The following is a 12220-nucleotide window of genomic DNA, read 5'->3' as shown; positions in this document are numbered from 1 at the left end:
GGCGACGTGGGACAGCGCCCAGCCCGAGCTCCGGGGCTCTCGGCAGCACCCGCGGGCTGTCCTGCAGCGAAACTGGGCTGAAATCCCCGATTTCTGCCCTCGCCCTCACCTTGCGGCATTTCTTGTCGGAGCAGCGCTGCTTCTCGTCGGGGACCCCGTCGATGTCCGTGTCCTTCCCGCACACGTAGCCGTTCCCTGCCCACCCCACGAGGCACTGCAGCAGGGCAGACACAAAAAATCAGGCCCCGATGGCCTCCGGAATGCAAGGATTTACGGGAAACAGCCCGAAAGTGCGGATCCCGGATGCAGCAGCAGCAGGACCCGGTTCCGAGGCCACCGGGCGCATCCTGCCCAGCCCCGGGAATTCCCTGCAGGGAAAAGCGAAAGCCCAGAGCAGCGGGAGCAGCAGGGATGGCTCGGGAAGGGCGTTCTCCAGGAGAGGGCAGGGCAGACCGGGACAGGAGCGCGGGATGCGGGAACCAGGAGCGAGCACCGACCCCAGCCGCAGGAGTCTGGGGTCACACCAGTCCCCAGTCCCGGGGAGTCTGGGGTCACACCAGTCCCCAGTCCCAGGGAGTTTGGGGTCACACCAGTCCCCAGTCCCAGGGAGTCTGGGGTCACACCAGACCCCAATCCAACCCCAGGAGTGGCTGGATCAGACCTCAGTTGTTGTTGGGGGCTTGGATCAGACCCAAATCCCAGACCCATAGGAGTGTGAGACCCAACCCCGATCCCGGGAGGGAGGGACCAGACCCCCGCCTCAGGAAAATTTGGATTAAATCCAGATGGCCAGAGGGCGAGACCAGACCCCAGCCCAGCCTCGGGAGGGTGGGAGCCGACCCCAGTCTCGGGGGAGACTGGGACCAGTCCCCATTTGCAGACCCCAAACACAGGAGAGTCAGACCTGACCCTTCCATCCCACGGGATCAGGGCAGACCCCAATCTCACAGGGGCGGGGAGCAGAGCCCAGTCCGGGACTGGGGAGGGTGGGAGCAGAGCCCAGCCTCGGCAGGGTGGCACCGTGCCCGGTGCCAGGTGCAGCAGTGCCCCGGACCTGGCAGGACAGGGAGCCGTCCCTCTCCACGATGCACTCGGCTTTCTCGTGGCACGGGCTGATCTCGCCGTTGGGGCAGCGCCGCGTCCCTGGGGCCGTCTGGCTCCGGCAGCCGCTGATCTGATCCCCCACAAAGCCCGGCTTGCAGGCCCCGCACTTGTAGGATCCCTGCGGGAAGGCGGCGAGGAGGAGCTCGAAAGGGAATCCCGGGAAATCCCTCCCGCAGCCCCTCCTCGGGACACCTCCCCCTGTCCCGGGTCTGGCCTGGGACACTGCGGGGATCCAGGGGCGGCCACTGCTGCTCTGGGAATCCCATCCCATCCCATCCCATCCCATCCCATCCCATCCCATCCCATCCCATCCCATCCCATCCCATCCCATCCCATCGCATCCCATCGCATCGCATCGCATCCCATCCCATCCCATCCCATCCCATCCCATCCCATCCCATCCCATCCCATCCCATCCCATCCCATCCCATCCCATCCCATCCAATCCCATCCCATCCCACCCCATCCCATCCCATCCCATCCCCACCCTTCCAGGGAACAATTCCCAATTCCCAATCTCCCATCCAGCCCTGCCCTCTGGCAGTGGGAGCCATTCCCTGTGTCCTGTCCCTCCAGCTCTCCTGGAGCCCCTTCCCAGATCCCCGAGGATTTACCCGAGTGTTGATGCAGATGGAGTTTGGGACACAATTGGTGGCAGCTCCAGTCTCGCACTCGTTGATGTCGGTGCACACCTGCCCAGGGAGAGCAGGACACGCCTTTGGCTTCCCTCCACCCAAAACCCGGGACTCGGGCGGGCCCAGCAGCAGCAGCAGAGCCCTGGCACACCTCACTAGCCCAGGACTAGCAGGTTTTCCTGCTGCCAAGCTTGAGGCAGGTCCCAGCAGGGTTCAGAGCCCCCTCCAGAGTCAGCAGAGGTTCCAGCCTGGGAACAGAGCTGGAATATCCTCACTGTGGAAGGGGCTCCGTGGATTTGGAAGCTCAATGGCTGCATCCCACGACCAGCCCTAAATTCCCAGAGCCACATGTGGGATAATTATCCCTAAAAACCCCAATCAGCCCAGGCTGTTGGGATTTTTAATCTGCCTGGAGCTGTCAGAGAAGCTGGGAGGGGGTGGCAGCAGCTGCAGGAACTCGTCTGTGTCCCAGCAGATAGGATTCCCATTCCCATTCCCATTCCCATTCCCGTTCCCATTCCCATTCCCATTCCCATTCCCATTCCCATTCCCATTCCCATTCCCATTCCCGTTCCCGTTCCCATTCCCATTCCCAATCCCGGGACAGCCCCACGGCCCCAGAGGTGTTGGGATGCTCTGCCCAGCCCCAGTTTGGCACAGGGGAGGTGGCTCTGGGGCTCAGGTGCCAGAACATCCTGGGCACCCTCCTCCACCAACACATGGAATCACAGAATCCCAAAGCACTTTGGGTGGGGAGGGACCTTTACTCACCCCATCCCCACCCCCAGGGACACCTTCCACTACCCCGGGCTGCTCCAAGCTGGCCTGGGACACTTCCAGGGCTGGGAATTCCCTCCCTTTCCATCACTCAGGAATCCCTTCCACCTTTAGGAACCATCACCTGGCGCTTCCCTCCCGTTCCTGCGCAGGCCTTGGAGCCCCGGCTGCAGAGGGGAGAGGATTCCCAGCTCCCGAGGCCACAGAAGGTTCCAGGCTCTCACCTGCTTGTTGGCCCTGGCAAAGGCCAGGCCCACCCCTTCCAGCAGCTGCCCGCTGAAGCCGGGCGGGCAGGGGTCGCAGCGGAAGCCGGGGTTGGTGTTAATGCACTGGACTTTCGGGAAGCAGGGGTTGGCATTGCACTGAAACAAGAGAGAGGGTGCCAGGGCTGTGCCAGGGGGCAGCTCCAGCCCCGGGCACGTCCAGCTCTTGGAGTTTTAGTCTGGAGGCAGGTAGAGGCACAGGAGCTCCTCCAGGGCTTCCCCAGCTCGGGTGGCCCCGGGCTGCAGTACAGCAAAGCTGGCTGGAGCTCTGAGTGGCCTCAGGTGGCACCGGAGCTCTGCAGGGAGCTGCTCTTGCTTCACCTTCTCCTGCCCGAATCCTCAGAGCCCAGGGGCTGCACAATTCCTCCCCCTGGCCTCGGAACACAACACCACTTGTTGGTTCACCACCCTTTCCAAAATCGCTCCACATGCTTTGCTTCCTCCGACACTTCATCATTTTCCCTGGATTTTGGTGCTCTGTGCTGGCAGATGCAGCAATCCCGTATTTTGGACTGACAATCCCAGAATCTCCCATGGGGCCTTCAGCAGGTTTTTAAATTGAAATGCAATTGAGGTTCTGCAAGAGTGGGATAATCAAGTTCATGGTTTGGGAAGCACAGAGCTCAGGAGCCCTACAAAAAAATCCACGGGTGAGCAGAGCTTTGCACACACACAGAGCTTAGAATTGGTGGAATGCCACATTTCCTGAAAAAAGAGAAATTTTCCTACAAATAATACACGGTATCTGCCCAGCAAGGATTGATTTAGGGGCAGAAACAAAGCCCTGTGGTTAAAATTTGCTGTTTCAGGATTATCTGGGAATTGTTTGATCCCACTCCACACCTAATCAATCTTATCTCCAACAACTCCTCAGCCAAGGAGGCAGCTCTGGTTCCAAAGTCCCCTCCCTGTGTGGCACAAACCTCAGGATTTATTTTGTTGGGAGAAATCCTGACTGGACTGGCCCTAAACCCTCCCTGGGGAGGGCCTGGCACAGAATTCCAGAGTGCAGGAATCCCAGAGTGTGCCAGGCACAGAATTCCAGAGTGCAGGAATCCTGGAGTGTGCCAGGCACAGAATTCCATAGTGCAGGAACGTGCCTGGCACAGAATTCCAGAGTGCAGGAACCCCGGCGTGTGCCAGGCACAGAATTCCAGAGTGCAGGAACGTGCCAGGCACAGAATTCCAGAGTGCAGGAACCCCGGCGTGTGCCTGGCACAGAATTCCAGAGTGCAGGAACCCCGGCATGTGCCTGGCACAGAATTCCAGAGTGCAGGAACCCCACATGTGCCAGGCACAGAATTCCAGAGTGCAGGAACGTGCCAGGCACAGAATTCCAGAGTGCAGGAACCCCAGCATGTGCCAGGCACAGAATTCCAGAGTGCAGGAACGTGCCAGGCACAGAATTCCAGAGTGCAGGAACGTGCCTGGCACAGAATTCCAGAGTGCAGGAACATGCCTGGCACAGAATTCCAGATTGCAGGAATCCCAGAGTGTGCCAGGCACAGAATTCCAGAGTGCAGGAACGTGCCTGGCACAGAATTCCAGATTGCAGGAACCCCAGCATGTGCCTGGCACAGAATTCCAGAGTGCAGGAATCCTGGTATGTGCCAGGCACAAAGCTGCAGCTCCTGCAGGCGCTGAGGGCTGTCCCTGCCCCCGAGGCTGATGCCAAGGTGGTGCCACAGCAATGCCACGGCGATGCCCAGGCGATGCCCAGGCGATGCCAGCACGGCGGGCGCTGCCGCCTTACCTCGTTGACGTCGGCGCAGTGCGTGCCGTTCCCGGTGTAGCCGGCCGGGCAGGGCCCGCAGCGGAAGCCGCCGCCGCTCTCGGTGCAGGGCACGCCGGGGAAGCAGGGGTTGGGCACACAGCGGCTGAACTGCGTCACCGTCACCACCGGGCCCGTCACCTCCGGCCGCATCCCTGCGGGACAGTGACAGCGGCGCCTGAGACACTGCCCCGGGGCCACCGGGACAGCCTGCGGTGCTCCAGAGCCACCAGGACAACCTGGGCTGGCCCAGAGCCACCATCGGGTGTCCCAGAGCCACCATGGGGTGTCTCAGAGCCACCATGGGGTGGCCCAAAGTCACCAGCTCAGATCTGGGGTGTCCCAGAGCCACTATGGGGAGTCCCAAAGTCACCAGCTCAGATCTGGGGTGTCCCCGAGCCTCCGGCACAACTTGGGGTGGCCCAAAGCCACCATGGGGTGTCCCAAAGCCACCACGGGGTGTCCCAAAGCCACCATGGGGAGTCCCAAAGTCACCAGCTCAGATCTGGGGTGTCCCAGAGCCACTGGCTCAGATCTGGGGTGTCTCAAGCTGCTCCCGGGGCATGGCTGGAATTGTGGCTGGCAGCAGCGGGCACAGCTGGAATTGTGGCTGGAATTGTGGCTGGAATTGTGGCTGGAATGGAGCTGGAATTGCGGCTGGCAGCAGCGGGGCAGGGAGCAGTGGGCACAGCTGGAATGGCAGCTGGAATTGTGGCTGGAATTGTGGCTGGAATTGCGTCTGGCAGCAGCGGGCACGGCTGGCACTCACCGCAGGCGTCGCACTCCATCACCGTGTTCTTCAGGAACGTGATCTCCTTGATCTGCAAGGGAACAGCCGGGCTGCAGTTTCTCCCAACCTGGGAGTTTTTCCCAACTTTATCTCCCAGTTACAAACCACCTCTGGGTTCTGTTTTGTAGCAATAACCTCCCCACTCTACACAGGAAGCAGAGAATTCCCAGCCCTCAAAAAATCGGGAATTAGGCCCAGGAAGGATCTCCCCAGTTCCAGAATGAGCAGAGAATTCCCAGCCCTCAGGAAATTGGGAATTGGGAATTTTTCACCCACCTGCTGCTTCAACAGATCCCGAACTTCCAGCAGCACTCGGTTGGTTTCCCTCATTTCTTGCAGCATTTCTGGCCCAACTTCTCCTCCTAAAAAAAAAACCCCAAATTGTTGGGAAAATCCCAGAGGATCCCAGGTTTATAATCCAGCTGATTATAAACCTGGGAAGGTTTATATGGATATATATATTATATCCATATATCTATATATATTTATATAGATCATATGAATATATGAAAATTTATTTCTAGATGGATATATATTCATATACTCATATATTTATGTTTAAAACATTATATACACATTAACATATAAACATATGTTTATACGTTAATGTGTATATATGTATATACAAACCTATATTATATAATCATATATTCACATGCGAACAATAATTATGAATCTATATGATATAGTCATATATTCACATATGAACAATAATTATATGAAAATAATTATTATTCATGTAATATTTTCTATTATAAAATAGAAATATTATATTTGAATGTTATTATAATATTTTCTATTCTATGAATAAAAATAAGATGAATATAGTAATCATATGGATAATATTAATATATTATCCTATGAATAATGTAACATTGCGGGTTCAGCCTCCACCCCAAGGAGTTTCTGGCTGGGATTTGGGGCTGGGATTTGGGAACAGCTCCGGGATCTTCTCTGGCACAGGCCCTGGAGCTCACGCTGGGGAAGGGATTGGGTGCCAGAAGCAGCGGATCCGGGAAAACTCCGGGATGGGAGAGCTCCAGGCTGGGAAAATTCCAGGAAAGCTCCGGGCTGGGAAAGCTCCGGGATGGGAAAGCTCCGGGATGGAAAAGCTCCGGGATGGGAAAGCTCCGGGATGGGAGAGCTCCGGGAAAGCTCCGTGCGGCATTCCCGGGATCCCGGCCGCTCTCACCTGCTCCCGCGGCATTCCCGGGATTCCGGCTGAAGGCGGCGGCCGGGCGGGCGGCGGCACCGGGCAGCGGCCGGCTAGGATCTTGGGACACAAAGGACACGGGGCTCAGCCGGGGGAACCGGGAATGCTGCGGGTCAGGAGGGGCTCCAGGGAAAACCGGGAATGCTGCGGGTCAGGATCCTCCCCAGGGGAAAATCAGGAATGCTGGAGGAGGTCAGGAGCAGCTCCAGGGAAAATCGGGGATGCTGCGGGAGCAGCTCCTGAGCCCAGCCAGGGAAGGATCCCGTTGGGATTTGGGGTCTGCAGGGTCCCTTTGGGAACGGGAAAAAATCCGGGATCTGCCCAAGGGAGGGAGGATGGAGCTCGTGCTTCTGGGATTTGGGGCCTTTTAGGGATAATTTGGGAGTGAAAAGGGAACTGGACATCCCAGTTTAACTCAGGGATTCTCCCAAATCCCAAATTCCTCGGTGGCCATGAGGATGCACAATCTCATTTCTCTTTTTTCTCTCTAATTTCTCAAATTTTTCTACAATTTCTCATTTTAGTCCTACAATTTCCCATTTTCCCCCACAATTTCTCCATTTTCTATAATTTATATATTTCCCCCTATAATTTCTCCATTTTCTCCATAATTTCTCATTTCCCCCCATAATTCCTCATTTTTTCCCATAATTTCTCAACTTCCCCCCCCAATTTCTCTAATTTTTTCCCATAATTTCTCTCTTTTCCCCCAGATTTGCCAATCTCCGACCAGAAACCATCCCTCACCTACAGCAAAGAGAAAACCAGGAGTAAATCCCACAAAACCCTCTGTGTGTCCAGGGGGAAAATCAGCTGGAATTTGGGCTCTGCATCCTTGAGCAGGGAGAATTTCCCAGCACTGATTTAATAAAAAGTCCTGATTTTCCACAAACAAACCCAAAAACCTCGTGGATCTTCCCAAAAAAAAAAAAAAAAAAAAAAAAAAAAAAAAAAGTGATTATTTGTGAGCTCTCCAGTAACTTTTGGATTTGGAATAATTTGGATTGCCAGAAATCCTCCTGGAGCTGAGCATTCCCCAAAAGCAGGGTTGGAAAAGTGGGATTTGAACATTCCTGGAGGTCAGGGCTTCCCTTAAATTATTGATTTCCTTTCTTTTCCTTAAATGAAGTTTCATCTCTCAGGAGGAAAACTGGGGAAAAAAATCTCATGGAGCATTTACAGTTTTCCTATAAAAGTCCCTTCAACATTTTCAGGCTCCAGCTGCCTTCCACCTCTCAGCATTTCCAGAGCAGCCTAAAAAAGCCTCAACAAATCAGAATTGAGTCCGAATTAAAGGAGAAATAAAGCGGAGTTAAAGCAGAATGAAATCAGCATTAAATCAGAATTAAAGCAGAGTTAAATCAGGATTAAAGCGGAGTTATAGCGGAGTCAAAGTGGAGTTAAAGAGGAGTTAAATCAGGATTAAATCCAAGTTAAAGGAGAGTTAAGTCAGGATTAAAGTGGAGTTAAAGTGGAGTTAAAGCAGAGTTAAAGCAGAGTTAAAGCAGAGTTAAAGTGGAATGAAATCCACATTAAATCAGAGTTAAAGTAGAATTAAACCCGAGTTAATCCTTAGTTAAAGCAGAATGAAATCAACATTAAATCAGAGTTAAGAGTTAAATCAGAGTAAAATTGGAGTTAAAGCAGACTTAAAGCAGTGTAAAATTGGAGTTAAATCAGAATTAAATCATCATTAAATCAGAGTTAAATCAGAATAAAATCAGAGTAAAGTCAGAGTAAACCCATCATTAAATCAGAGTAAAACGGGAGTAAAATCCGAATAAAGGCATCAGTAAATGGGAGTAAAAGCAGCAGGATCCGGGGGCAGCCGCTTACCGATCCTCCTCTGCTGGCCCCAGCCGAGCGGAGCGCACAGCAGCAGCAGGAGCAGCAGCGGGAGCGGCGCTGCGGCCATCGCGGCGCGGGGCTGCTCTGCCCGGCCAGCCGGGCTATTTATGGGCGCCTGCCTCCCTCCTTCCTCCTTCCTCCTGCCTGCTTCTCCCTCCCTCCTTCCTCCCTCCTTCCCTCCTGCCTCCTTCTCCCTCCCTCCTTCCTTCCTCCTTCCTCCCTCCCTCCTGCCTTCCTTCCTCTTGCCTGCTTCTCCCTCCCTCCTTCCTCCCTCCTTCCCTCCTGCCTGCTTCTCCCTACCTCCTGCCCTCCCTCCTTCCCTCCTTCCCTCCTGCCTCCTTCTCCCTCCCTCCTGCCTCCCTTCCTCCCTCCCTCCTTCCTCCTGCCTTCCCTCCTTCCCTCCCTCCTTCCCTCCTGCCTCCTTCTCCCTCCCTCCTGTCTCCTCCTTCCTCCGTCCTTCCTCCTTCCTTCTCCCTCCTTTCTCCCTCCCTTCCTGCCTTTCTCCCTCCTTCCCCCCTTCTCCTTCCTTCCCTTCTCCCTCCTCTCTCCTTCCCTTTTTCCTCCCTCCTTCATCCCTCCCTCCTTCCCTCTTTCCCCCTCCTTCCCTCCTTCTCCCTCCCTCCTGCCCTCCTGCCTCCTCCTGCCTCCTTCCTCCCTCCCTCCTTCCTCCTGCCTTCCCTCCTTCCTTCCCTCCTTCCTCCTTCATCCCTCCCTCCTCCTTCCTTCCTTCTCCCTCCTTCTCTCCTTCTCCCTTCTTCCCTCCTTCCCCCCTTCTCTCTCCTTCCTTCTCTCCTTCACCCTCCTTCCCTCCCTCCTTCTCTCCTTCTCCCTCCCTCCTTCCCTCCCTCCCTCCTTCTCTCCTTCTCCCTCCTTCCCTCCTTCCCTCCCTCCTTCTTTCCCTCCTTCTCTCCTCCTCCCTCCCTCCCTCCCTCTGTCCTTCCCCGCTCTGCTCCTCTCAGGCCGCGTCACCGCTGGCTCCGCTCTGCCGGCTCCAAAATAAACAAAGTGATTTTTGGGGTTTTTTTGGTACTAAAATAGGAAGGAAAAAAAAAACTGGAAGAAAAAAATGGGAGAAAAAAAAAATGGAAGAAAATTTCAGATTTTTTTTTTGTTTTGTTTTGGTGCTGAAATAGGAAGAAAAAAAAAAACTGGAAGAAAAAAACTGGAAGAAAATTCCAATTTTTATTCCCGAAGGAAGGATGAAGTGCAAAACTGAGGGGGAAAAAACGCAAATTGCAGCTTTTTCTCTCCCAGCAGGAAACACAGACAGGATGGACAAATCCACCCTGGGGCAGCTGAGGAAAAAGTGGAAAAACTTCCAAGAATTTCCTAATCCCAAGAAGAATTCCAGGTGGGAGGAAAGGCCTGGAACATTCCTGGAGTTTGGCCTGGAAATGCAGCAAAAAAACCCCCAAAAAAACCCCAAAAAGCAAACAGGAGAGGCTGAGGGAAACCCCAGGAAACAGAAGCTCAGTCTTTAAGAAGCGGGAGCAGCAGGAATTTGGGATATTTACAGAAAATGGGATTTTTTCCCTGCTTTTACCTCAGACCTCCCAAGCTCCAGGCCCCTGTGGTGACCGGGCCCAGCCCTGAGGGCGCTGCGGGGCCCACACAGGCCCTAAAATAAACAATAAATAATAAATCATAAATATTCCCGGTTTGCTGTGCCAGGAATGCTGGAATTTATGGATTTTTACTCTTTTTTGCAGGAAATTCCCACTGGAAATTTGGACTCAGTGACATCTGGGTGGCTCTGCTGGCACATCCAGCCAGGGGCTGAAGGGTTTGATCCTTGTGGGATCAAAATATTGGAATTTCCCTGGTTTTAGCATTTCTGGATAAATCAACCATTATCATTATCATTATATCATTATCATTATCATTATCACTATCACCATCATAATAATTATCACAATCATCATTATCATCATTATTATTAATGCTATTATTACCATTATTATTGTTATTGTTATTGTTATTATAATTATTAAAGACAAAAATAGGATTTTTTCCCACTGCTATCCTGAGGGAAAATCTGCTTTATAATCTGGATTTTTCAGTAACAAATGAGGAGTGAGTGATGGAGAAATTCCCTGTGCCACATCCCTCAGGGATCAAATCTTTCACCCGGAGCTGTGAGAATTGGGGCTCATCCAGCTGGGGAGGGCAGGAGCAGCCAGGAAAATCCCGAATTTTCACATTCTCACTCCCAGGAAAGGCAGCAGTCCCTGTTCTGGCAGCGCAGAGTGAAGGAAAAACACATCGCTTATCAGAGGCACGAATAAAAAAGGGGTTTTGCCAAGTATTCATGAAAAAAATGAGTTTTTTTGACTGTGGAAAAGTCATAAAAGTGCAGAAAGAAAGAGATGTAATTCCCATGGAATGAAGAGTGGACAGGGTCACTTGTGAGAGATGCAACTGACCAAAAATCTGCTTTGTGTGGGGAGCAAAGAGACCCCAAAATCCTCATTTTGCAGGAAAAAAAAAAAAAATCGTGGCATCATGGAATCATGGACTGGCTTGGGTTGGAAGGGCCTTAAAATTCCCATCCACAGATAGCAGATTTTATTTCTATATTTGAAATGCATTTTCAATTAATGTTGATGTATTTATTGATCAAATAAATCCACATAAAAAATAAACACACAAACCAAACCATTGAAAGTTGGGTCTAAAATTTTCAGTGGCCCAAATGCCAAAGTTCTGGAGAGGAAAAAGCATTTGGGGATTACTTTGTGACCTCCAGCCAGCCAGGGAGGGAGTTTTTAAAATTTAAATCCCATCAGGAGTCATCTGCTGCCTCTGGACAGAGCTCAGCACTTCCAAAATCCCATTTTATAACCCTATAAACTGATAATAACAATAGGTCTATTATTATATATAATGGTGGTTTCATTATATATCAAAATAACCACATTTTCTATTATTTCTGTTATTTAACAGCCAAATTAACTCACCAAAACCACACAATTGACAAGCCAGGTCATTTCCTTTGGGCTTTTTGCTCCAGGCTGAAAGAAACCCCAATAATTGACATTTAAAGGAATGAAGGCTCCTGCATATGAAGGCAATTTTTTCTATTTTTAATTTTTTTTCCCATTTTCATCCTTTCAGAAACCCAAAGGAATTTTTCTTTAGGCTGCAGCAGATTTTTGGGGTCAGCTGTGGCCACTGAGAGCTGGTTCCTCCTGCCTTGAGCAGAGCAGTTGGTGGGCTGAGGTCATTCCCACCTTTATTTTCCTTGGATTCACCTGATTTCTTCCTAAATCCATCCCTGGATTCGCTTTAAATCACCTCCAACCTAGCTCAGGAGCAGAAAACTTTGCTTGTTCCTGCTGAAAAAAACCCAAATTCAGAAGGAACTGATGGAGAAACATCTCCCAGCCTGGAGCAGGATTATTATTGAAGCTTTACTGATTGAAAAAAAAAAAATCAAAATATGCAGCAGAAAATGTTTATTTGGGGTGTTTTGGGGGTTTTTTTGGAGTCTGGGCACTGCCAGGTTCGTTACACCTTTTTTTCCTGCCTGGAGCTGACATCACAAATGAGAGGAGCTCACAAACAAACAACAAAAAAGCAAAGCTCCTGCTGCCTGAAAGTTGAAATATTTTCCATTTCTCTGTTTTGAACTGGCCTCTGCCAAGTGAAGGACAAAAGTCAGAAGGAGGAAAATGTTATTTTTCAGCCTTGGAAGGTCAGGTTCTAAAAATAAGTGGAAAACATCTCCGGCCTGGAGCTGGGGTGAGAAGGGTTTCAGAGGGGCTCTGATGCATTTCTGGGGTAAAAATCCAAATTATAGAGGAGATACAAGGAAAGCCT

At 51.8% G+C, this 12220-nt stretch overlaps 1 protein-coding gene across 8 annotated transcripts in view; it reads right to left on the bottom strand.

Moving 5' to 3' along the window:
- COMP (cartilage oligomeric matrix protein) overlaps nt 1-12220 on the bottom strand; it is a 32023-nt gene that overhangs the window by 4826 nt on the left and 14977 nt on the right. For 4 of the 8 annotated variants that reach the window (XM_072919317.1, XM_072919316.1, XM_072919318.1 and 1 more), the window contains 8 exons: nt 6533-6613; nt 5617-5702; nt 5320-5371; nt 4533-4705; nt 2741-2878; nt 1719-1796; nt 1055-1222; nt 110-214 (listed from right to left, as the gene is read on the bottom strand). In XM_072919317.1, coding sequence (XP_072775418.1) covers nt 110-214; nt 1055-1222; nt 1719-1796; nt 2741-2878; nt 4533-4705; nt 5320-5371; nt 5617-5702; nt 6533-6613 — 881 coding nt within the window. Of the gene's footprint in view, nt 1-109; nt 215-1054; nt 1223-1718; nt 1797-2740; nt 2879-4532; nt 4706-5319; nt 5372-5616; nt 5703-6532; nt 6614-8389; nt 8535-11358; nt 11413-12220 lie in introns of those variants that run through there. The other 4 variants (XM_041710911.2, XM_072919320.1, XM_030257138.4 and 1 more) reach the window with 4 other exon arrangements.

Source organism: Taeniopygia guttata, chromosome 28 (genome assembly GCF_048771995.1).
Source record: "Taeniopygia guttata chromosome 28, bTaeGut7.mat, whole genome shotgun sequence".
Lineage (NCBI taxonomy): Eukaryota > Metazoa > Chordata > Aves > Passeriformes > Estrildidae > Taeniopygia > Taeniopygia guttata.
This window is presented reverse-complemented; position numbering and strand designations above follow the sequence as displayed.